Source organism: Sphaerodactylus townsendi, linkage group LG03 (assembly GCF_021028975.2).
Source record: "Sphaerodactylus townsendi isolate TG3544 linkage group LG03, MPM_Stown_v2.3, whole genome shotgun sequence".
NCBI classification, from domain to species: domain Eukaryota; kingdom Metazoa; phylum Chordata; class Lepidosauria; order Squamata; family Sphaerodactylidae; genus Sphaerodactylus; species Sphaerodactylus townsendi.
In genome coordinates, this window is record NC_059427.1 from 4618074 (window position 1) to 4644599 (window position 26526).

The 26526-nt window shown below is 44.7% G+C and overlaps 2 protein-coding genes across 31 annotated transcripts in view; one reads left to right on the forward strand and one right to left on the reverse strand.

Moving 5' to 3' along the window:
* LOC125428587 (zinc finger protein 883-like) overlaps positions 1–26526 on the reverse strand; it is a 1608225-nt gene that overhangs the window by 627289 nt on the left and 954410 nt on the right. The gene's annotated exons all lie outside the window — the stretch shown is intronic.
* Positions 1–26526, forward strand: part of LOC125429232 — a 52192-nt gene that overhangs the window by 17391 nt on the left and 8275 nt on the right. Inside the window, 6 exon segments of the mRNA XM_048490154.1 lie at positions 169–302; positions 486–608; positions 5297–5387; positions 8430–8688; positions 13015–13166; positions 17560–17681. Of these exon segments, the coding sequence (XP_048346111.1) occupies positions 169–302; positions 486–608; positions 5297–5387; positions 8430–8688; positions 13015–13166; positions 17560–17681 (881 nt within the window).

Here is a 26526-nt window from a genome sequence, read left to right on the forward strand (position 1 = left end):
TGGAATCAATTCGCTTTTGCCATTAGATGCTCTTTGGTATTCAGAACAGGTCTTACGACAATAATATAGCATTTGGGAAGGAAGATGCAACCCAGCAAACCAGCACTGGAGGCCAAGATGGAGAAGACCTGCACGGCTACCATGTATTTCCCCCTTGTGCTCAGGTAGGTGGGCACAAAGGACACCCAAACGCTGCAGAAGACCAGCATGCTGAAGGTGATCAGCTTGGCTTCATTGAAGGCCCCGGGAAGATTCCTGGCCAGGAAAGCCACTGCAAAAGAGACAGCAGCCAAGAAACCCATGTAGCCCAGGGCACTGTAAAACATGGCGACAGACCCTTCATTGCATTGTACAATAATGTATTGGGCCTGGGAGTTCTTATCAGACTCTGGGAAAGGAAAAGCTATTCCCAGCCAGATAGCACAAAGGACAGCTTGAATAGCAGAACAAGAAATAACAATGGAGTTTGCCAAACTCTTCCCCAGCCATCTCCTCATCCTGCTTCCTGGCTTGGTGGCCATGAAGGCCACCACCACAGTAATTGTTTTGGCCAACACAGAAGAGACAGAAACTGAGAAGATGATGCTGAAGGTGGTTTGTCGGAGAAGGCAGGTCACCATCCTTGGCTGGCCAATGAATAGAAGGGAGGACAGAAAGGAAAGAAGAAGGGAGATGAGGAGAATGTAGGTGAGGTCTCGGTTGTTGGCTCTGACTACTGGTGTATCTCGGTATTTAATGAAGAGTCCTAAAACACCACCAGTGATTAGAGACAAGAAGACAGGAAAGACGGTTAGGCTGATCCCCAAAGGTTCTTCATAAGAAAGGAAGGTTGTGGCCTTCGGAACACACCGAGTTTGGTTCATATTTGGATGTTGGTCATCTGGACATCTGTCACAATGCTTTGCATCTGGAAAGAACAAGAGTGATCATTATCTGCCTCGTATCTGCAATAATCTGTCTTCTGAATATTCAATAGAAGACAATAGCTAACAGTTATTGTTCCTCTAAATACTATTTGCTTCAGGCTCTCTGGCTAGCCACTTTATTGACCTTTGTGACCTTTGGTCTAATTCAGGAGGGCTCTTCTTATGTTCTTATCAGAGAGATCAGCGCACAAGTCTGCTAGATGACCTTGGGCCAGTCACAATTCTGTCAAAACACTCTCAGTCCCTCCTACCTCATAAGGTGCCTGTTGTGGGAAGGTGGGGAGGCGATTGTAAGCCATACTGAGACTCCTTAAAGGTAGAGAAAGGCTGTTTATAAAACGGATTATAAAAACCAACTCTTCTTCTTAGGTGAGACTGCCAAATGTTCAACTTCATGTTTTCTCCATTAGGGATATTAGATGCCGTCAGGAATGTTAGACATGATGACAGGCAGAACAGTTGATGGTGGAAAAATCAAGTTTTATTTTGCCTCCTGCTTCCACACTTTTTGCTCTGCAAGATCATATCTTTGGTATTACTCACCTTCTTGTGTGGAGACGGTCCCTTCTGGGCATGGAGCACAGCCATAGCAGCAAAATGGCCTCCCTTCTTGAGCCATCTTTGCATTCCCTGGCTGACAGCTCTCAGTACACCTGGAACGGGGCACGGTCTATGGAGAAAGGCAAGCAACAGCAGTGAAGAAAAAGGAGATTCGTATTTTTGTTGATTGAAATACGCCATACTGAAAAAACGTATAACACAACTTCCAGTCTACTGCCTACTGGGAGCCACTGCTGACTTCAGGCCCAGTTTCGAGGTCTGTGCTTTTGGTGTAAAGTGCATGAATACAAAAGTGCATGAATACAAAAGTGCATGAATACTCATCACCACAGAGTTCCCCAACACCATCATAAGTGCCCTAGTGCTGGCATTAGTGGCATTTACTCAGTGTCAGGGTCACCCTACCTCCTGAGCCTTTTGGCAACCCCCCACCCCACCCCTTTGTGGGTTGTACTGTTGAATATTCTGATGTCTATGTAGTACAATCGCCACTTACAGGGGTATAGAAGAACCAATTGCAAGGGTGTAGAAGAGTCACAGAAAAACTAATGATTTTGTCATCTGTGGGTTCTTTCTTTTAAAAAAAACAGTTCATATAGCATATTGGAGTACAACCCCACCCCCTACCCCCACCCCCTGGAAGTTTAACAGAAAACACTGATCAAGGAAGAATTTCAAGTGCTGTGGAGAGATATGTCCCTTTCAAGTAATGTGATGACTTTTATTAATGCCCTGGAGAACATTTACTTCAAATGTAGGTTCTTCACGTTGAAAAACAGGGCAAAAAAAAAAAATCAGAACTATTAGTTTCTTACTTTTTTCTTTTCTATTGCATGAACAATTATCTTTGGCCCCTTCCGCACACGCAAAATAATGCATTTTCAAACCACTTTCACAACTGTTTGCAAGTGGATTTTGCTATTCTGCACAGCTTCAAAGAGCATTGGAAGCAGTTTGAAAGTGCATTATTCTGCATGTGCGGAATGAGCCTAATATAGGTTGAGACAGTTCAAATTTTTTTGTTTCAAACTGTGAAAGAGCATTCAGTAAAAAATTCGGAGAGGGGTGAATCTATTTTTTTTGTTCAACGGAATTGCCTGCCTTATTGGAGGGCATTAGCTATGGCTTAGTGGTAGAGTCTCTCCTTTCAAGATTTCTGAATGTCCCAAGTTACTCTTGGGTGTTTCCAGGCAGGAGGTGATGGGAAAGACCACCTCCGCTCCACCTTAGCTCCTGTAGAGAAAGACCTCCTCCACCTTAGATCCTGCAGAGAAAGATCTCCTCAGATCCTGTCTAGAAAGACCTCCTCCACTTTAGATCCTGCAGAGCCAACAGATTATTACATTTTAACAAGTGTTAAATAGGATTAAATTAAACTAGTAGAGTTCCTCACCTGGTTTAATCTCTTTGGGAACACAAGGTTATCGTGGCTGACGGTGAGTTTCAGGTCTGAGGATGCTTGTCTGTCTACACTTCCCACTTTCACTCCAACTATAGTCTTATTGGGAAATCCCATCCATTTCACAATATCAAAATCCACTGTGACAGTCCCAGCCTCATCCCAGTACTCTTCACTCGTGGAAATATTGTAACGAGGGACATTCCTTAGAAAAGTGTGAATCTGGAAGGGAAGAGAAAATTTAGGCACTTTGAATCCAGAAGACAGGGGTAAATATAAACTCCAATAGCGTTGGAGCCACCTGACTTTCCGCCCATAACAAGACAACAACAGTAACTGTTTCCCGTGGGCCAGGCATGTCCGGGTAGGCCTACTTCCCTAACAAGCATGGAAAGAATGCATCTATGGCAATGGTTACATATACTGTATATACTGGCGTATAAGACTACTTTTGAACCCTGGGAAATCATCTGTAAAGTCTGGGGGTGCGCCTTTGATACGGGACTCTTGGGATATATGGTGAATATATCATCCCAAACTTCCTGGAATTTTAATCTGGTATACATGGGCCGCCTTTATACACTCCAGTCGCTCTTTTATATGCCGGTGTCTAACTGGTAGGCAGAGCTGGTTACATATAATCAAAAGCAAGCAAATTGGTTGGCATCAATACTGGTTACATATCGTCCAAAGTAGGGCATCATTGGTACAAAATTCCCCTTGGCACCATGCCTCCAGAATACCCCCACAATGTCAGGGGTGACAGCAGGGGCAGAGGGCCGCTGGCATGGCACTCTGCATAACATTTGTTGGGGAGGGCCACTGCAGCTGCCCGCCAGAAGATCTGCCCCTCCACTGTCAGCTGCCCCAGAGAGGGCAAATCTGCCAGTGTGGCCCTGCACCTCCTCCAGCAGCGTATTTCTAACCCAATTATTTCTAATGCCAATTGGCCATGCTGGCAGGGGCTGATGGGAATTGTAGTCCATGAGCATCTGGAGTGCCATAGAGGGTCAACGCCACCACTGCACGATGAAGACACCTGCATTCTTGTCAGGATCTTTCAGTAAAACCGGCCCACTTCCGCTAGATCATTAGCCCCGTCATCTCCCAAGCCCGCCCCGCCCTCAGTTCCTCCCCAAGCCCCTGCCTTCAGCTGGCTGGCAGGGATGAAAACAGCTGGCTGCCCGGCGCCAACTACTGCAATTTGCACTTGGGACACAGCGAGTGCACCCTTTCCTGCCCCCTCCTTCCTTCCTTCCGGCGTCCTATCCTCTTCTTCCCAGGCACCAGACGAAGGAAGGAAGGAAGGAAGGAAGGAAGGAAGGAAGGAAGGAAGGAAGGAAGGAAGGAAGGAAGGAAGGAAGGAAGGAAGGAAGGAAGGAAGGAAGGAAGGAAGGAAGGAAGGAAGGAACAGGGAAGGAAGGAGGCGCGCTCACCACATTCCAAGTGCAACTTGCCGTCGTTGGCGTTGCCACTGCAGAGCCGCAGTACAAGGACAAAAGAGCCTCATGCGGCTCTGGAGCCACTGGTTGCTGACCCCTGGTTTAGAAGAATTGTTGATAAAGACCAGTGGTGGGATCCAAAAATTTTAGTAACAGGTTTCCATGGTGGTGGGATTCAAACTGTGGCGTAGTGCCAATGGGGCTGGGCGGGGCACGACAGGGGCATGTCTGGGCATTCTGGGGGCAGGGCATTCCTGGGCGGGGCTGTGCCAAGGACACAGCCGCTGCGCCGGTCCTTGGGCGGGAAACGAATGCATGCAGGCACAGGCTGCCACGCACGCCGGTGCACCTCCTGCTAGACTGCTTCAAGTTCTGTGCGCTACTGCTGAGAGGAGGGGTGTAACTAAGGCAAAAATCACGTGGCAAAATCACCAATTAGTAACCCCCCCTTGGCACACACAAATAATTAGTAACCTACTCTCGGGAACCTGTGAGAACCTGCTGGATCCCACCTCTGATAAAGACTTGTTAAACAGGCAAGATATATTCTGGAAACAGCCTATTATCTGCTGCCTATTGCCAGATGTTGTGTTTATTCTGGATCAGCGTGGATTTAAATAGTGCAATATTTACTGTTGCTGGTAGTGACTAAAAATTTTTTTTCACCTAATGCTTTGTGCTAGAGCCTAGCTGTTGGTGCTGAGTCCCAGAGGCTCCTGCACATGAATAAGAAACAGATTGGATAAATGTGTAGGTCTATTTCATCAGAAACAACTTTTCTACTAAGTAATATCTTCAGGGCAACAGGAGACTCCATAGGTGTACAGAACATTCAAATGAAGTAGGCCATACATGTGGAGCACCAGAAAAGGACATCAAATTGCTAATGCTCTTTGGATTTTCTGTCAGATATCTGTCTGAAAAGCTGGCTGTGCTGGCTGGGCAGTGTTGGCATGCTGCCACCGCAGTACTATGCCACCAAAGTGCCACCACAGCACTGGCACTGAAGAGGCTCCAAGACCCGGGGTAGGGGAGATACTCCCACAGCAGTCTGAGCAGGTAAGCAGCAAACAAAGTTCAAACACAAGTCAGGTCAGTGGGAGAGTCCAGGAAGCAGGGTCAAACAAGCCAGGTAGTCAAACGCCAACGAAAAGTATACACTGAAGGGGAGTAGCCAAAGTCAAGGTCGTTACCAAGCCAGCTTGAGATCAATGCAGGGACTGAGTAGTGGAGCACAGGCAGTGTCAAGAGATGGCACATTGCATCCACAGCTTCAGCCTTTGCAACTCCTCATTAAATCCAGCTGGGCTGTCTGCATCAGAGGGATCCGGTAAAGCAGCGGTTCTCAACCTGGGGGTCGTGACCCCTTTGGGGGTCGAAGGGACCTCTTTTCATCACACGGTGAGTCGCCTAAGACTTACATCGGTGGTGCGTTCAGGCTCTTTAGTATATTTGGCGGTAATGTACACCAATTTTACGGTTGGGGGTCACCACAACATAAGGAACTGTATTAAAGGGTCGCGGCATTAGGAAGGTTGAGAACCACTGCGGTAAAAGCCTCGGCACTGTCTGCTGCACAGTGTTGGCTTTGCAAATGCACCAACTTTCTCCTGCAGAGTAGCCCTAAGTTTCAACTTGCAGCACTGATATAAAAATTATAAAGTTGTGCTTGTTGCAAGACCACAGTTGAGAAATATTCATAGGCGAAAACATATTTTGCGGTTGCACTTGGGAAATCAGTGACTGGGTGCTACTGAAACCGCTGCGTTTGCTATTTTGCAAGAACCAGCAGATGTTTGCTTCTGAGTGCAGGGTCAACAGTAGGTACTGGCCCCAGGCATTGAAGTATACAGGGATGGTTCACCCAACTAGTTAGGCTTTTTGCTTTTAACATTCAGATTATGCCGTAGTAAACAGGAGATTTATATGTAGGCCCCCATTAACGCGAAACTTCAAGTCAAAATGATGCCGATTATTATTGTGTTGATTGCATTAACATAAATTTTGTGCCTTTAAAACGTATTTTCCGGTTTGATTGACTTCTAATCATGTTAAAAGGTTAAAACATTGTAAGGAGCCTGAGTGGACGGACGGCCAGGATTGGCCAGAAGTGATCAGAGGGTCTGTTCAGAAATGTCTTAAAATGAGCTGTACTGCGATACAGACTTCAGAGAGTTGGTACCAGTGGTGGGATTCAGCAGGTTCGCGAATTTCACTTTCTGGGCGGCGAAATTTCCGGTCACGTTAAAATGAATTAACTATGTAAAACAAACTTCAGTAGTTAAATTTTTTGAATCCCACCACCGGAACCGGTTGTTAAATTATTTGAATCCCAACACTGGTTGGTACCATGGTATTGCTCTCTCCATGTCCACCTGACATGTCAATAAAGCTAGCTTGCTATTAGCCATCCTTGTTTGGAGTTTTTAATGGGTAAAGACTTCCATAACAGCACTGTGCTGTAACTGTTAGCATCCTGCCCACTACTTTTGATAAGCCCTGAGCCGGATGCTTGTGATTGTAAATCTTCCACCTCTGTTGACACAGCTGGCTCGCTTTTCTGAGGCTCAAGTACTTCTTCATCCAAGTCATTTGTGGTGGGGGGGGGGGATGACATTGACCTGTAGATTCACTGCATTATCATCTGTCCCGGCAGCAGTGGATATCACTGAGCTGGAAGGGATATCTAGCTGGTAGCGCCCACTGCAAGACTGAACATCAATAAATTACTGATTGATTGACCGTTTCCATCGTCCGAAATAGGAGGGCGTTAGCAGTGAAAGGGCCAAGGTCAGCGATAGGTACTTTAGCTTAAAGATGGAATAAGCAACAAGTATATAGGATTTAGTATTAGTTACTGAGTTAGGTTTGTATTGTGTTATATTGTTTTTAGGTTATTGGCTAGTTAGTGGGTTTTGGATTTATTTGTGATTGTATTGTGTGAAAGCACACTAGTCACAAGAAAGCCATCTTTTAAGAACTAATGCTCCTAAATTTAACATATTGGTCTTCCTTTAAAAGAGGGATAAAATGAAGGAATAGTATTGTGGTGTTATGTCTTGCTGTTATTTCATGCCTGTTGTTATACAATTGCTGATGAGGTCAAGGTGTTATCTTATTATCCTATTATTATGTGTATGATGCAGTTATATTTTATGCTAAGTGCTAATATGCTTTTGCTGTTTGTTATTGCGTTAAGAAATGTTAATATTGTTGACATGCTGTTTAGTGATGTTTGATAAGTTGGGGTTATGGTTTTGGTGTAATTGTTGTTGTCCATATTTATTTATTGCTCATATTTGATTCTGTTATTCTGTTTTGTTGGTTGTTAGCCACCCTGAGCCCTATGGGGGAGAGCGGGGTACAAGTCCAATAAATGAAATGAAAAATGAAATAGCAGCTGTTTAAAAGGGGGTCAAGTCTGCTTTGGGAGACCCTGATACACCTCAGACCATATCAGCTTCAGAATATCAGATAATAAGGTACTTAAACAACTACTGACTTGATCGAGGTAACAAAGGCAAAGAATACCTGCCACGGCTGTATCCTGCAGGGGCCCAACCGGTCCCTGGCTAAGATCTGTTTGAATCCTAAGGAGCAGGCGGCGTGTAAGGCAGATGCTACAGTCAGGATAGCGTTGAAAGCGGTGTGGCTGTCCAGAGACTGGATGGTTTCCTTCATATCCTGAGAAATGGCCTGCAGATTTTCTTGTTCTCTGCATCTTTCTTGGCCTTTTACAGACCAGTAAGGCTTTGAATAGAAACAATTAAATGCTTCCTTCCCCAAACGCCAGATAGCAGAGGAAAACGCTCTGTAATTGTCAAATTGTATTCTTTTTTTAGCCTTGATGGAGAAAGAAAAAAATCCACGGATGTCATAGGAAGATAAAACCTGCCCACTCAAGTAGAGGTTGAGGTCCCACAAGGCTGTGGTGATCCAGACTTTCCCCACAGAGGGCTGAATCTGCTTTTCAGCTGCATAGTGCATGCAGAAAGGTATAGTTGCAAGAAACTGTGGCTCTCCCTCATACACAAATACATTGACTTTTCTCCAGGACTGAAATGCAGCCGAGGACAAGAATCTGTTTTGTATCTCTTCCAGGAGGAAGGTTACTTGAATGCTGAGGGAAAAGGCAACACAAATGCCTCTGCTGTTGGCCAGAGGGGGGAAGATTTTCAGGAATTGTTCTCCATTATCAGAGTCTGCCGCAATGAGACCGATCCACGTCCACTGAAAATGCAACATCAGTTTCACAATCCCCACGAATTGTTGTTCCTCTTTGGGAACTGCCTGGTAGAGAAAAGGGAACTGCGCTGGATCGTTAACAATATGGGGGACGAACCCATGACTGACCTAGAAAGTAGAAGAAGACTTTGGAGCAAAATCGCAGACTTTCTGATGGAAGAAAACCCATGTAATGTGGAGATAATTTTGGTGTATTATTTGGGATCAAGGAGTGCTTTACCTGAGCCCCAACACACCTGTAAGCAAATTTCTTGTCATTGTGTTTTAAGGCAATGACAACATCAGCATCATCTCCTGTTCCAATTGGATTTGACCTCAGACAAACATTAGCAAAAGAAATAAGTTTCTTGAAGTGTCAAACTGGCAGATAATTTGGCTAGAAGAACTATCATAGGACAATGTTTCCCCAAGAAGTAAGGTTTGGTCTCTAGGACCTTGCCATAGATTTCAGGGCAGGACTCTGTGCCTTAAGCTTACTTCCACCACTAAGGCGGCAGCATGTGCCCTTTAAGACTGGTAGCTATGATCTATCCTTTCCCTTTCTCTTAGTTCCTCCATCTTTCTTTCCCTGTGACCTTCACAACCTTCCTCTCTGAAAATGTTTGTAACAGTTTCTGCTATGGGGCAGTGGCGTAGCTAGGGAAAATGGAGCCCGGTGCAAAATCTGAGGTTTGCGTGCCCCCCCCCCACCATGGGCAGCCCCTGTGATGCTGAAATCCACCCACAAACAGCATCACTTTCAATGGTGTTTAAGCTAGGGAGCATAGATTCTCCTTTTAAATCCACCTTAAAGGGAGAATCTGGGGTCCCCAGTTAAAACAACATTGAAAGTGATGCTGTTTTGGAGTGGATTCTCCCCCACCATGAAACAGCATCACTTTCAATGTTTAAACTGGGGACCTCAGATTCTCTCTTTAGATGCATGCCGAAGGGGGTGGATTTAAAAGGAGAATCTGGGGGACTTATAAATACGCCTTGTCTGCCTGTCAGGCATGCAATTGTTCCAGTTCATGCAGCACCAAAAATTTCAGGGTGAGTCTTATTGAAGAATTTTCCTCCTGATGATACCAATACCAGGTTTGGTGAAGTTTGGTTCTAGGGGGGGTTGAAAGTTATGGACTCCTCAAAGGTTAGTAGCCCCCCATTAGCTCCTATTAGAAACAATGGGAGGCACCCATTTGGGGAGTCTATAACTTTGGACTCAGAACAAGCTTCCTGTTCTCATCAGGAAGAGTACTCAAATCTCTGAAATTTTGGTTCTAGCTAAAAACTGTGCCCTACAGGAGTGTAAAAAACTGAAAAAACACTTAAAATACAAAAACCCACAAACGAACATGCAATTTTTGCGCCCCCCACAAGGGGGCGCCTGGTGTAACGCATACTCCCCTCTCTCCGGTCCCCTGGTAGCTTTGCCTCTGCTATGGAGTGAGCTGATCGTATCAAGCCTGAATTTTCTTAGAAGCTAAACTGACTAAACCAGGGGCGTAACGAGGCAGCCCTGGGCACCCGGTAGCCCTGGGCAAAACCTGAGTTGGATGCCCCCCCCATGGGCAGCCACTCCACCACAATCAAAAAAGTTTTTGCACCAGGACATTGGTGCCTGCCGTGGGATTTTTTAGATATCAGCACCAAAAAAATTTCAGCATATCATCAGGAGACTGTCCTTATGCTACTCCCAAGTTTGGTGAGGTTTGGTTTCAAGGAGTCCAAAGTTATGGACTCCCAAGGGGGTGCCCCATCCCCATTGTTTCCAATGGGAGCTAATGGGAGATGGGAGGGCTACAGTTTTGAGGGTCCATAGCACAGCCTAGTGAAGCTATAGTAGGTATCATCCTTGATCTCCAGATGACTCTAATTACAGTGTAATCCAAGTACCCTCCTTACAAGAACATCCCAGAAATTTGCCCAAGAATCTTTGTTTCTGCATTGAGTTTCTGCATTGCTGTCAATGGGGGGTTTGCAGGCTGGGGGGCACATTTTTGAAAACGTCCTAAAAGCACCAGGGTCTCATCAGGAGACTGCCCTAGTATTCCATGTGAAGTTTGGTGCAGTTTGGTTCAGGGGCCAAAGGTTATGGACCCATAGCTAGCTCCCATCTCCATTACCTCCCATTGGAAACAATGGGGGGATAGGGAACACCCCATTTGGGAGATCTATAACTTTGGGACTCCCTGAACCAAACTTCACCTGAAGAAAATCTTGGGGGGGGGTGGGGGGTACTTATCAGGAGAGTCTCCTCCAAATGATAAGCTGAAATTTTGGTGCCTCTGTTAGCCTAAAAAACATGCCCTCTGCAGGTCCAAAAACTGAAAAAAAACACTTAAAAATGCAAGCAAACCCACAAAACTAACATGTATTTTTTGATGCTGCCCCCCCACAAGGGGGCGCCTGAGTGTAACGCATGGTCCCCTGGGCAGCTTTGCCTCTGCCCCATGGAGTGAGAGCTGATCGTATCAAGCTTCTCCGAATTTCTTTTGTGGAAGCACAAACTGACTAAATGATGTTAGCATAAGAGTATTTCAGAGAAAAACGGTAAGCAGAAAGATAAGGAAGGAGTTAGTAATACTCGCTTTTCTCTGTCTTCAAGGAGCCTCAATGTGGCTTACAAACTTAATCCCTTCCTCTCTCCTTCTGAGGTAGGTGGAGCTGAGAGAGTTCAGAGAGAACTGGGACTAGCTCAAGATCTTCCATCAGGCATCATGTGAAGGAGTGGGGAAACAAATCCAACTCACAAGACTGGAATGTTCCGCTCATTTGGAAGAGTGGGGAATCAAACCCACTTCTCCAGGTTAGAGTCCACTGCTTTTAACCTTTACACCACGCTGGCTGTTGTTTTAAAATGGTTGATTCTTACTAATTGCAAAGAGATGGATGAAAGGCAAGATGGGAAGGAAATTTTGGAAAACAGCTGCCAATCAAAATATTTGGCCAGTTGAAATATTTCTAATAGCTGCTGTGATAAGACCACCTGACCTAGGTGGCCCATGCTTCCCCAATCCCATCTAATCTCAGAAACTAACCAGGGTCAGCCCTGTTTAGTACTTGGTTGGGAGGCAATGGGAGGTTGGGTCACTACCCTGAGGGAGGCAATGGCAAACCACCTCTGAACACCCCTTTTCTTAAAAACCCTACATGATGGCCATAAGTTAGCTGCTCTTTGACACCTATCATCTATTCAACAATTACTAAAATATTTGATTATTTAGATGCTGAATCATGACTCACTCATGTCTACTCTGTGAGAGAGTTGCATAGATTTGTGCATGTCTCTAAAGAATGGGAGAGATAGAAGGCTGAATGAGAGAAGGAACAGGAACAGAAGATCATGCAAGCAGAAAGTTTGAGGATCAGACAGAAGGAAAGAGTCATGCTGGAGAGCTGATTTTCCATGGCAGAAATCAGGAGCAGTGCCAGAGCAATGAGGAAAAAGAGGGGGGGCTCCAAAATCCAGCAAGAACTGGTCCCATGTTGGCCAATGCCTTTCATAACCCAGTTTCTGTATCAGTCTTGATAGAAATAGGCTGGCAATCCATGCATGGTGATGGGGGGAATACCATCATATAAATTATCTTGATTTTGGTTTCCAGTGATACTTCCTTATACTTAAGGATCTTTTCTTGTTCCTTCAAAGCTGCCTTTTCAAGTCTCAAATCTCCTTCTGGCTACTTGGTTGCAATCTTCCTTTGGGTTGATGATTGAACCATGGAATAGAAAACCTTTCATAATTTCAATTTTTTTAAATTGTCAACCTTAAAATTGTGTAATTTTTCAGTTATCATTTTTTTGTCTTATTGCCTAAGCCAATTGGCCATGCTGGCAGGGGCTGATGGGAATTGTAGTCCATAACATCTGGAGTGCCAAAGGTTCACCACCACTGGAAGGGATTCAAGGCCAGGGGCTTAGCTACCTAAAATGGTACTTGGGGCAAGCACTGAAATTGCCCTCCTTCTTGCCTAGACTCCCCTGGCCCGGTTTGTCCTCCACATCCCTTTCTTTAGCATCAGAATCTGGGTAGGGGGAAGAGAACTAAAAGTACTCAACTTTAAGTTCTGAGGATTCCTCAGGAGCCAAGCCAAGTTCTTTTAGTTAAGTCTGCTTTAAGTTAAGCTCCTCAGGAGCCAAGCCAAGTCTGCTTTAACTTAAGTCTGATTTAATTACCTTTAATTTAGTACGTGGAGAAGTGGAACACAGCTAGGCAAGCAGCCAGGAGAAGACTGGAGCACAGACATGGCTAGGGAGGATGGATGCCCCTCCCGGACTTTGTCTTCACCCCCAGTCTCTTCCAAGCTACTCGTCTTGCGCTAAATTAAAGAACTTAAAGCAGCCTTCGGGTGGCAGGAGCACAGCACTGGGGGGCAGAGAGGCAGCCAGGCCACCCCCAGCCAACTTGTGTCTGGAAAGAGTCCTGGCTTTCTCCACCCTTGTTTTGTCCCTGATCAAGGCTCAGAGGTTTGTTCCAAATACAACCAGGACATCCCCTTGGCTCCATACCAGTGGGATTTTGTAGATGCCGAGAAGATTGGAAATCTGGATGGGAATTTCAGACTCGGACCCTTCAAGAACTGCCAGCAGGATCTTCTGACCTCCACAATGGTAGTTTGGAACATTCTCTTTCCCTGTGGAGAGCATATCTAGCACGCCATCGTAAGTCAGCCTCGCCCTGAAATAGTTATCGTACATGTCGTAGCCCAGAGTTACATTGGGCAAGATCTTGGGATTCTGGTTGATCTCCTGAATGGCAAGCAGGAAAGACAAAATGACTCCATATTTTGTGTTGGTAGCTCTGTCAAACAAAAGAACACATTTTCACCTTCTGTTCACTGAAAGCATCTGATCAAACCTCTACTTCTAATCCAGGAAATAAAAATGTCTGGTTTAAATTGTTAGAATTATACTCCTTTTCTCCTTGCCTCTGCTGAGGGGAAGAGCTTTGTACAAATAACCAAGCAAATAATCATCTGCTATTTAGAAACCATTCCAGACACCACTGGACACCTGTACACAGCAGCATTTATTGACTTAAGACGAGTTCTCTTTGACTCTGTGTCTCTGGCATGTTTATGGAGCAAGGATGACATCGCTGGCTCGCCTTCCAGACTGCTGAAATTATGAACCTTTACTCTGGCAATTCATTATGTGTCAAATTAAACAATAGACACTCGGTGGGGCTGAAAGAGTTCTGACTAGTCCAAGGTCACCCAGCAGGCTTCATCTGGAGGGGAGGGGGATCGAACCTCGTTCTTCAGATTAGAGTCAGCCGCTCTTAACCACTGCACCACACTGGCTTTTAGGTCACATCATGAGAAGAGAAGCCTCACTGGAAACAATAAAAGGCTATGAAAAGCTGAAGGAAGAAAGAGAGGAGAAAGACCTAACTTAAAAAGAAAGAAGTCCTGAGCAAGCTATCTATGGTAACATGTTTTGGAGGCCATTAATTCATAGGGTCTCCATAAGCTGGTGAAGGCTTGGTGGCACGCACAGCTATTACCAAGGTTCATATTGATATTTTTTTTTGCATAAATGACAAAATGAGATAAATTCAAAGGCTGCTGTTAAATCAATAAATGCCACATAATTACCACAATAAATGCCCCTTTGAATATTTATTAATAACATGTTGCATCAGAAGGCAAGAAAATCCATTAATAAGGCATTAATAATAGATAGATAGATAGATAAATAGATAAATAAATAAATAGATAGATAGATACATAGATAGATAAATAAATAGATAAATAGATAGATCATAGATGATATATAATAGACTGATAGATTGATAGATTAATAGAGTGATAGATAGATAGATAGATAGATAGATAGATAGATAGATAGATAGATAAGATAGATAAGATAGATAGATAGATAGATAGATAGATAGATAGATAGATAGATAGATAGATAGATAGATAGATAGATAGAGAGAGATGATGGATGGATGGATGGATGGATGGATGGATGGATGGATGGATGATGGATGGATGGATGGATGGATGGATGGATGATGGATGGATGGATGGATGGATGGATGGATGGATGGATGGATGGATGGATGGATGGATGGATGGATGGATGGATGGATGGATGGATGGATGGATGGATGGATAAAAAATAATATATCTCATTCTCATTATGGCCAAATATGTGGATAGTTAAGGAGCCTTGGACAGGCAAGACAGGCCTTTCTGCAAGCCTGAGCAAAGCCCTAGTTTTGTCAAAAAATCTAAAATGTTGGGGGGGAAACACTAAGGCATAAAAATCCACACAATAATAAAAGCAATCCTTTTAAAGTCCAATGAAAGTCCAATGAATAAATGAATCTCAGCTTCTCTTCAAGAACTGATTCTATTATAACAACTGCTCATCTCATCTTTAACAGATCCTGGAAAAAAAAACATTCTCTTCCAAATAAATAAGAGCGGCTAAAGAGGTTAAAAATTATGTTCATAATTGAATTGATGGCCTTCAAATAAAATTGACGTTTGGAGACAAACAGCAAATCAGATGAACAACTCATTTTTGTTTACACAAAATGCTCGTAAGCAGGGAGTTACTGTAGTATTAGCCCACTGAAATCAGTGAACTTAAGACTGGAGTAACTTTGCATAGACTTGCACTGTGAAACCAGAATCAAACATCAAGATGGGATGCATACTCAGATCTATCACTGCAAACTACTTACAAATTAATTCTGGTAGAGGGAGGCTTTTTGAAAGTGACTGGAAGCAGATAAATAGATCTCAGAGATATGATCCCACCAATGAGGTAGTCTCCTGGTCTGCAATAATTCAATGGGTCATTGGCATCCCGGGTTAGATTCAAAGGGCATTTAGCTTTCAGCATCCCACAGATGACACTGTGGGGCAGCATCAGCATCACAAACAGAACCAGCACCAGCATTTCGGATCTGGCCCCTTCAGATCCTTTCCTTGTGTCTGCCTCTCAAAGCCAGACTCAACTTTGAAAATAAAGGCAGCAGAGACCCTGGTATTAGAGCTGAGGCTTTAGATCTGAAATTAAACAAACACTGGCACAGTTTGCTCATGCCTGAAGTCCCATTCTTGGCATCACAAGAGGCATTTATGCACCAGGAAAAGTGGTTGTATTTAGCTTTTGATCCTGGCTGTGGTGTCATTGTTTTGGAAAGTTCTCTGAAGGAATCCCTTGATGAGTAGAAGAAGAAATCACTATGATTTTCATAAACATAAGGGGAAGAATTGCTTGTGCAACCTCTTCCAACTTTCTGCCATTCTGGGCACAGCAAAAGAAAAACATGTTTGTGAGAACTGAAATTCCCTCTTCTCTCTTGCAGCCCCAACTTTTGGCTTCCCACAAACTATGCAAAACTGAATTATTTGGTAGGGCTATGACTCTGCATTGTAACAAAATGGTTTAGAAAGATGCTTTGACAAAGGGTCAGGGACTCTGGACTATATTGCTGTGTATAGTTATCAAGGATTGCACCTAGTTGATTGAGATGCATTCCTAGCTCAATGCAGTTGTTACAAAATATATTGCTGGTGATTGTGTCTAGTTGATTGAGATGCATTCCTACCTCAATGTAATCACTATATGTAACCAGCCTGCTATATGTTACCACTGCTGTAATGGGGAATTCTTTCCTTGATCTCTTCTTTATGGCTTCACACACTATGTAGATAACTAGGCTTACCCGTGACATTTCTACTCCCATGGGAAACAAGATGTTTCCATTGCCCTGTGGGAGCAGGAGGCCAGGTGGCTTTATCTCTATCTGTTGCCAACCTTAGGGCTTCAGCTACGGAGTAACTCTTTCTCAAATTCTTTGGTAAAACAGGACGGGGGACTATTTCTGAATAAAGGGGATAGTTCACCAGTAAAACTGGGCAGTGATGCCCATGTACCAGCACCAGGCACTGCTCCTAATTTCTTCCAGGGATTTCCAGCGGCTGTCTGGAACCCATGCATGGTGTTTTTCAGCTCTGCTTTCAGATGTCCTCTTTGTTTCAAATTTCCACAATCCAAATTGTATTCCATTGTTTGCTGGTCATTCCATCCGGTTGATGACTTAAACTTATGTTGTGTAGTTCACCATCTCAGCAGGAGAGACAGACTACAAATAATGTAAATAAATAAATATGATCAAATGTGACAGAACAGAAGAATAGTCACACTGGATGGAACCAAAGATCCATCTTCTCCAGCATCTTCTCTCTAACCTTGGCTAATCATTTGCTTCATAGAATCATAGAGTTGGAAGAGACCACAAGGGCCATCAAGTCCAACCCCACCCCACCCCCGCCATGCAGGAACACAACCAAAGCACTTCTGACATGTTCGTCCAGCCTCTGTTTAAAAACCTCCAAAGAAAGAGACTCCACCATTCTCCAAGACAGTGAATCCCACTGTCCAACAGCCCTGACGGTCCGAAAGTTCTTCCTAATGTTTAGGTGGAATATATTTTTGTGCACCTTGAATCCATTACTCCGTGTCTTGGTTTCTGAGACAGCAGAAAACAAGCTCGGAAGACAGTAGAACCTCCAAGCATGAAGTAGAATTTAGCCTGAGAGAACGTTGAGTTTGCCCTTTCCTTCCCCTCTTCATCAGAACAGCTCCTCCAGCCCTCCCCCATGCCGCTGCCACCCAGGGGAGGGGAGGGAGCCGCCCAGGAGGCACGCCAAAGTCCACCTGCTGAGCCTACCCCATCGAGCTAAGAGCCGCGGCAGGGGGGGCACCTTTTTCAGCCCATGGTGGGGGGAGAAGGCTGCCCCAGCCCTCTCCCCAGCAAGCAAGACAGGCTCTGCCCACGCCATGACCACGACCTCTCCCCACCACAGCCTGTCCATTGACCCACCCTCTCCACGGCCAATCAACGGAGATAGGGAGATGGAAGATGACCCCCTCCCAAGTCTGTCCCCCCCCCCCAGAGCACGGATGGGGAGAGAGGCCAGAAGACATGCGCGCCACCCCCACTGTGCTCACAGACTTCCCGTCCGCCCCTCACCCTCAGCTGCCCACTGTCAGCACCCGCCACGGGCCCCACACTGACCTCCCACCCCCGCTTCTCCAGCACAACTGCAGGGGGCTCCGCCTCCCACCCTCTGTGGGACTCATGAGAATCATCGTCCTCACGTATATACTCCCTTTCTTACTGAGACTTAAGGTAGATACCAAAATGTGAAAAACAAATTATTTTTTTTAAAAAACCACATAGATTTTTAATCAAAGAAACAAAACAAAACATTGAAGTGGGGCTAAAACTGAATAGCTAAAAAACAAAGTAAGCAATTTTTTTAATGTCTAAGGCAGAAAAATTGTCCACGTAGTTAAAAAAAACTACCTTAGGCAACAAAACTCTATAATATTTAGAGTACAGTATTGAAGAGAGGGTTATAAAAATAGAAGGCCTTGAACTGACATTGAATTGCTGGAGAAAAAGTGTGATAGATTGCAATATGCATCTTGCATTATGTTTAATGTACTAAAATTACATAAATGAATAATTATTATGTATGCCTATTTCTTAGCATTTATATTTAAAATTGTCACAAAATGTGCATGCAGCAATAAAAGCTGGTGTGATATCTGTTCATGTCTTGCGACTTTCAAACATCTGAAGTTAATGCTGTATGTATTAAGCAAGTTTGGCCAGCCCTGGGGTAGTTTGTTTTATTTATCCCTTCTTTATTTGCTCCCTTTAAGCAATTATTCAATAGTTGTTAGGTAGGATATTGATTATATTTCTGTGTGTATGTGTCCATGTGTGTGATCTGGTGTTAATGTGCCTTCCATTGGGAATCTTTTTGTGCCCCAGAAGAAAGCACTTCTCAGACTGGGACCCCAGGCGTATACCAGACATGATCCCTTAATAAAATATTTGTTTGTGAGGGGGAGGGGGCATTGGACTTGACAAGGAAGGAAGAAGATCCAAATGTTCAATCCCACATGAATCCCATTTGAGCAACAGTTTAATGAGGGGTGTATGCACTGACATGGTTTTCAAAAATTCCCCTTATGTTGATGATTAGATTGTTGTTTTTAAAGAATCCCTCCAAAGAAATCCATTGCACAAATGGAAAGAACAAAGTTGGGGCCACATCAGTTGCAAATAAAGTGAGAATGGGAGTCTGTGGCCACTGTTCTCACCTATTCCCATTACACATCCTGATGTTTCATCATGTTTTGAGGTCATTCATAAACATCCCAGAAGAATGTCTTGATTTAAGTTCCTCTTTTAGCAAAGTTCCTGCCAAGTTCCTTGCCCGCTTGCTGGTCTGTATTGAATTATGGAATCACTCCGGAGAGTTCTTGAAAACCTGTTTTCTCTAGTCATGCACCTGCGTCCCAACCCACACAATAGCAAGCCAAAGTGTTGCAGATGTAATTTTATTTTTATAATTATTAGTTAGAGTCGTTTCTTCAGCTTCTCCTCAAAACTCAAGGGACTCTGCCAAGTATCATCCTCGACGCTAATAACATAAGGGTGAAGAGTGACATCATGCAATTTATTCTACAGAGTTGAAAAAGTCTCTTAACATGACTTTGATAAGAGTTTTGTTTGTTTTTTTGTTGGGTAGAACTTTGAGGTTTAATAACCAGCCCATCAAGTACAGAGCCATGGCTAGACACTTTTTGACATGGTAAAAATCACAGCTGTCTAATTCTTCTGGATTAGGGTGGCCAGTTTTATCTACTTGTCTATATGGGTGATCCGTTTTTTTTCTATCAGCTGTTTGAAAGTGGTTAGTTTGACATATGGGCAACTATACCTTTGTGGCTTTGGCAGTCCACTCCATCAGAAGCCATATGTAAGAGGCATCCCTGGCTCTATCTACATATATAATCAGTGATACTTAGTTATATATATATATATAGTTTGTGTTTGGCCAAGAACAACCTCACCTTGCAATAGATTTTATATATATACAGATATATATATATAATCAGATGTCTCAAAAGGCATATATATATATGTATATATAAAACTAAGTATAACCACACACACACACACATATGCCTTTTGAGATATCCGATTTATATCTCTGCCTTTAGTGACAGTATGATTACTAAGTGGTGACAGTATTATTTACTAATCATTACTAGGTATCCTACAATTCTATTTTAGATATTGTTCATAAATACATCAATTTTAATGATGAACAATTGTTGTACTTTTTCCTTTTCTCTCCATAGCATTTCATCCTGGTCAAGTTTTGTAATTATTAATGTATTATTTTAATGTGTGAGCCGAAATGTGTGTGGTCAGAGTCAATAATGGTCCTTTGTGTTTACGTACATTTATGAGGCTATCCATTGGGCCAAGATACATGTTTTTAAGGAATATTGCAATAAATATATATTTCATATAAAATATCTTGTAAAGAGTATTTTGGATGTGTCTTTAATACTGGTGGGGTTTTTTTATTTATGACCGCTGAGGAAGGCCCAATTCTTCCAGGGGCATCACTGGGATCAGGGCCGGTATTAGGAACAAGAGGGGCTCCTTCTGTCAGCCTTGAGCCCCTCTCTGCTCTGCCTTGGAAGTGAGGGGGGGGGGGCTGAGCTTCTCTTGCAAGGCGAGATTGTTCTTGGCAAAACACAAGCCTCCTACGGGGGAGAAGGGGCAGAGGAGGAAGGTTGCCAATTTCCATGTGGGGCCTGGAGATCTCCCGGGATTACAGTTGATCTCCAAACTGCAGAGGATCAGATGCGATTTGTGGGAGACTCCCTGGGGCCTGGCAACCTTGCATTCCCCTCTCGCCGTTTTTGCGGCCATTGACCACATTTGGAAATCTGGAACGGCGGCAGCCCAATTCAGAGCTGGGGCAAACCCTGAGTTGATGCTTCCCCATGCATGACCCACTCCACCACGACTTCCATCACTTTATGGGACATTAGAGTTCGTAGGTGCATTTTTAGACATATCAGCACCACACTTTCAGTACATCATCAGGAGACTGTCCTTATGCTACTCCCCAAGTTTGGTGAGGTTTGGTTCAGAGGGGCCAAAGTTATGGACTCTCAAAACTGTAGCCCCCGTCTCCTATTAGCTCCCATTGGAAACAATGGGGGATGGGGCACCCCCTTTGGGAGTCCATAACTTTGGACTCCTTGAACCAAACCTCACCAAACTTGGGGAGTAGCATAAGGACAGTCTCCTGATGATATGCTGAAATTTTGGTGCTGATATGTCTAAAAACTTCACCCCCGGCAGGCACCAATGTCCTGGTGCAAAAACTTTTTTGATTGTGGTGGAGTGGCTGCCCATGGGGGGGGCATCCAACTCAGGTTTTGCCCAGGGCTACCGGGTGCCCAGGGCTGCCTCGTTACGCCCCTGGTTTAGTCAGTTTAGCTTCTAAGAAAATTCCTTACTCTCAAAACTGTAGCCCCCGTCTCCTATTAGCTCCCATTGGAAACAATGGGGGATGGGGCACCCCCTTTGGGAGTCCATAACTTTGGACTCCTTGAACCAAACCTCACCAAACTTGGGGATTAGCATAAGGACAGTCTCCTGATGATACGCTGAAATTGTGGTGCCGCTAGCCTAAAAACTGCGTCCCCTGCAGGCCAAAAATGGAAAACCACTAAAATACACAAAAACGAACCCTGCATTTTGATGCCCCCCACAAGGTGATGCCCTGGGCAGCTGCCCACCTTGCCCAATGGGCATTACGCCAGTGCACCCAAATTCCCAGCGAAGGATCTCGAGTTCCGTCCCTGGGGATGGGCCGTGGCTTTGCAGAGCGGGTCTCGATGGGGCGGATGAACTCCCGCGCAGCAGACCGGCCTCTTTGCAAAGCTTTGGCTCCAAGGAGCGCAAAGCCCGACAAAGCATTTGCCGGGAGAGATTCAGTCACCGGGTTAAAATGAGAAAGTCCCAACTCCTAAACAAGCAGCGATGACAGTCGGAGGAGGGTTGTGAAGTCACTTCCTGTCCTGACTGCCACCCGTGGGAATTTTGCCTTTGTCTTTCCCACGGTACCGTCTGCTCCAGCCCTGGTGCGTTTGGTGAGTTAAAATTGCGTTTGGGACCAAGACTGGGAGGCGGATCCCTTGGGGTCCTTCTAAGACTCCCCCATCCTGGACTGTCCTTTCTGCAAAGCCGGGAGGTCCCAGCTGCAGCAAAATCCCTCCCTCCCTCAAATCATAGAGTCATAAAGTTGGAAGAGACCACGAGGGCCATCCAGTCCAGCCCCCTGCCATGCAGGAATACACAATCACAGTACTCCCGACAGATGGCCATCCAGCCTCTGTTAAGAACCTCCCAGTGATAAATGTATTGCACGTAGGGATGCCAGCCTCCAGGTGGGACCTGGAGGTACCACAGAATTGCATCTGATGTCCAGACTCCGTAGATCAGTTCCCTTGGAGAAAAGGGATGCTTTGGAGGATGGATTCCGTGGCATTTTGTCCCATTAAGGTCCCTGTCCTCTCCAGGCTCCAACCCAAAATCTCCAGGAGTTTCCCAACATGGATCCGGCAATCCTACCTGCTCCCCCCTCAATATCTCTGCGAGGGAGACCAGGCAACCCTAGTGGCATGAGATTTTTAGGCAGATAGTCCCCCACCCCACCTTCATATGACATCGTTCATTGGATGTGTTATTTCACCTGTATCTCATTTTTTCCCCCATAATAGTGAAATCCAAGGCATTGTTCTTTAACTGTGAGGCACAGCTTTACTGCATTGTTTATCATATTATTCTGTTAGTTGGTTTGTCTTGTTCGAATGTTTGCATTGTTCTAAATGATTGTTTTTATGGCATTTTACAACATTCGATCACGGCGCCTTGAAAGGGTAAAATCCAGCAAGGATTGAGATTATCCATTTTAATTTAAACATGAAAAGAAAAGGGAAGGAGGGACAGCCAAGTGATTGATAGACACTGTGGCTGTCGTCAACCATAGGCCGGGTGAAACAGCTGCATCTTACAGGCCCTGCCGGACTGTGAAAGATCTCAACAGGTCCTGGTCTCATTCGGCAGAGTATTCCATCAGGACGGGGCCAGAGCCAAGAAGGCTCTGACTGTGGTCAACAACAGCGGCATAGTCTTTAAGCCAAGGACCATAGCTTCCCCTTGGATACTTGTGGCTTCTCCTGCCCCTCATTTTAGCTCTTTTGAGCTTGTACCCAATGCCGCAGTGTGGGGAGAGACAGCTGTCACACCAGAAGATGAAATACACTGTTTTGAGAATAATTTCTCTCATTTATTACACTTCTTGTTCGAGAAGCATCTCAGTATATAGAAATCTAAACAGCAGCATGACAGAGCAAGGCTAAAATCAGGCTAGAACCAAACTCTGGTTCCCATACTAATCCCATACTAATAAAACCCATCTTGGAAAGGAAGACTGTAGACACTATCACTGGCGTAATGCCCATTGGGCAAGGTGGGCAGCTGCCCAGGGCATCACCTTGTGGGGGGGCACCAAAATGCTGGGTTCGTTTTTGGATATTTTAGTGGTTTTCCATTTTTGGCCTGCAGGGGGCGCAGTTTTTAGGCTAGCGGCACCAAAATATCAGGGTATCATCAGGAGACTGTCCTTATGCTACCCCAAGTTGGTCAAGTGCCTGGCAGCTTGGTTCAGGGAGTCCAAAGTTATGGACTCCCAAGGTGCACCCTATCCCCCCATTACTTCCAATGGGAGCTAATAGGAGATAGGGGCTTAGCTGTTGAGGGTTCCCATAACTTTGGCCCCTAGACCAAACTGCACCAATTTTTTAAATATTAGGGGTAGTCTCCATTGATGAGTACTGATCTGTGTTTGAGATAAAGTTACAGAGACGATGTCTTCAGAAATGTGCCCCCCTCAAAGTTTCAGCCTGCAACTCTCATTGATTAGCAACATAATGGCAGTCAATGTAGAACAAAGATTCTTGGGCAATTTCAGGATGTTCTTGGTAGGGAGGCATTCTTGACAGGATCAGTTAATTGTACCAAAATTTCAGGGTATCACATCTGGAGACTGTCATTATGGCACTCTCAAGGTTTGGGTGCAGTTCAAGAGGTTCAAAGTTATGGACCCTCAAGAGGGCAGCCCCATCTCCTTAGCAAAGAATGTGGAGATGGGTACCCTTTGAGGGTCCATAACTTTGGACCCCTAAAACCAAACTGCACCAAACTTGGGGGGGGCCCATCAAGGCAGTTTCCAGATGATACCCTGGAATTTTCGTGCCAATACGTCCAAAAATGCGCCCTTCAAGAACATCCCAGAAATTTGCCCAAGAATCTTTGCTCTGGTATTGAGCTTCTTGTATTGTTGTCAATGGGGGGTTGCAGGCTGGGGGGGGGCACATTTCTGAAGACACCATCTCAAAACTTTTAGGGTCTCATCGGGAGGCTGCCCTGATGATACCCCCCCAGGTTTGGTGCAGCTTAGTTCAGGGGGGCTAAAGTTATGGACCCTCAAAACTGTAGCCCCCCATCTCCTATTAGCTCCCATTGCAAGCCTTCCTATTGGCATGAACAACAATTACAACAATAATAAAATGGATTAAAAGCATATACAATGCAGGAAATAAATGTTAGGTCGAGAGGAAATCTATTGGTGTTTAGTAATTTCCAGGAGAAAGTCTGCCATCATCATACAGAGAGAAGGATCAGGATTTCGTCCAACAAGTAGTGTAATCTAAATAAATCGGGGAGATCGGGTAAATGTAAAGGAGTAAGATTCACATACTTGGATCTGATTTCCCTTGAATCTAGAGACAGTGTAGTAATTGGTGGGCCAGAGATTCAACGGAGTCATCATTACATGGGCACAATCTTTTAGCCTTTTCTTGCTTATTAAATCTGCCATGTGTAACAAGGCAGAAATAACATTAAACCCTGGCAAGCATTATGGCTCTCCTTTGAGCAGGGCTTTATTAAGCAATACAGGTAATGTGCCAAGTGGCCCCGCTGAAATGGAGAGAGAAAAAAAAAATACAGGGGAGCACGCGTTTTCTTGGCTATGGTGATTAGGTAGAAGAACTCTCTATCCAGTAGTTGACCTTTAATTTTCTATAAGCTTCTGAATAGGACAAAGGGCAAAGTGAATCCACTGACAGTCCAATAGAGGCCATTTTTTCTTCAATTGTGGAAAACCAGGGGTTGGAATGGGTGTCAAGAAAGCAGGACGGTGGACCTCAGGAATTACAGTCCGAGAAAAAATGAATTCATAGCCAGAAATCTAAAAGCCCTCAATGGCCAAGCTGCTGATTCCAAGGAGTTTTGATCTAACTCCACTCCAGACAAAGGGCTGGGCTGCATAGGGCACACTAATTTGGGGGCTTCGGCCTCCCATTGAAAACAATGGGGATGGGGCACCCTTTGGGAGATCCATATAACTTCTGGGATTCCTTTGAACCAAACCTCACTGCAAACTTGGGGTAGCATATAGGACAGTCTCCTGATGATACACTCGAAATTTTAAGTGCTGATATGTATAAAAATGCACCCCTGCACACACAATGTTCTGGTGCAAAAGATTTGGCCGTGTGGTAGAGTAATACCCCATGGGAGTGAGCGGCATCCAATCTCAGGTTTTGCCTAGGGCTACTAGTTTGCCTCTATTATTTTTCCTGGACAATTCATCTGGATCTCCTGAAGATTAAGATCCCCCACTGGAGACCCTTCCTCTGGATAGTCATAGAAGTTACCTCAGTCAACAAAGAGGTACTAAGCAGGGCCTCTCCAGATGATCTTGGTTAGGAGGGAAAGCTATATGGGAGGGTCATTCTGTGAGGAATGTAAGTCACGGGCCTTGGGAGGCGTGAACAGGGCTGCATTAAGGATTTCGTAGACCCTGGGCACTCTCGTATTGGACTCCCTGCCTCACCCCGACATATCACTAGAGACAGATGGACATCATTCCCAAAACTGTCCTGTTGACTTTTATGGACCATAAAATGAGCATATCGGTTAAAAACCAGAAATTGAAATGGTGGATCAAATACAAAAATACAAAATATTTTTGTGGATGAAAATACAATATATCTTTGGTTCTAATTTTTGTTTTTTCTCCCAATCCCTGTAATTTTTTTTTGTTAATCCTGTTTTTGTAGGCTGTAGAATTTTTGTAGCCCCCATAGGCACTGTGCCTAATGGATAAGGTGGCCCGGGGAAGATAAAAAGTCCTGCCTTCAATTTGGCCAGGCCTCTGACACAATAAAACACCTGTTTTGTCTCCTTCACAGGCAGTAGAAGGACATTTACCTCGCTGGTGTGGTAGAATGCGAACCACTTCCGGGCCACCAGATCAGGTAAATGGAGATAGCTTACAACAGGGGTCCCCAGTGTAGACACCGTCTCTGGTGCTCACAAAGTGTTTTTAGGAAGTAGGAGGGTTTAGCAAGGCTTCTGATTGACTATTGAAGATTGGATTGAATGAGCAGACTTTTTAAAACCTTGCTCTGTCAGAATCTGCCTCTACAGCACAAGGACCTACATTGCAAAACAAAGTATTGCTGAAGTTAAGCTAAGTCAGCCATTTGTGGCTGGCTCCACCTCCTGCGGCAACCATTTTATTATTGCACTAGCCATGTCATGTCTGAATTCAAAATGTGCCATCAGGTTGAAAAAGGTAGGGTGCCCCTGACTTGCAAAAAGGGGCTGGAGGCTCCCCCAGGGGCCTCTCACCATTATGTTGTTCCCTGAGCCACCGCCGCCACCCCAAATAGAGATGGTGTAAAGGATTCAATGGTGTTGATGGTGAAGTAACCTTGAGTGCATTCCACAGCCCGGGCGATGGGCCAGCTGCATCGGCGAGACTTTATCTTCATGCTTGGAGATGAGGACTCCGTTCCCATGGGAAGCAGGAAGGGGATGGGGTGAATGGATTGTTCCCATAACCTGTGCTTCTGGCTGGAAGTGTCATTCCTGCCATCACGCGGTAACGCGTGAGCTTCTAAGATGTCTTAATAAAAGCAGGATTCTTTACATCCAAAAAGCCTTTTTATTTCTGCTTCTATGGAATTCCTTACATTGTGGCAGGAA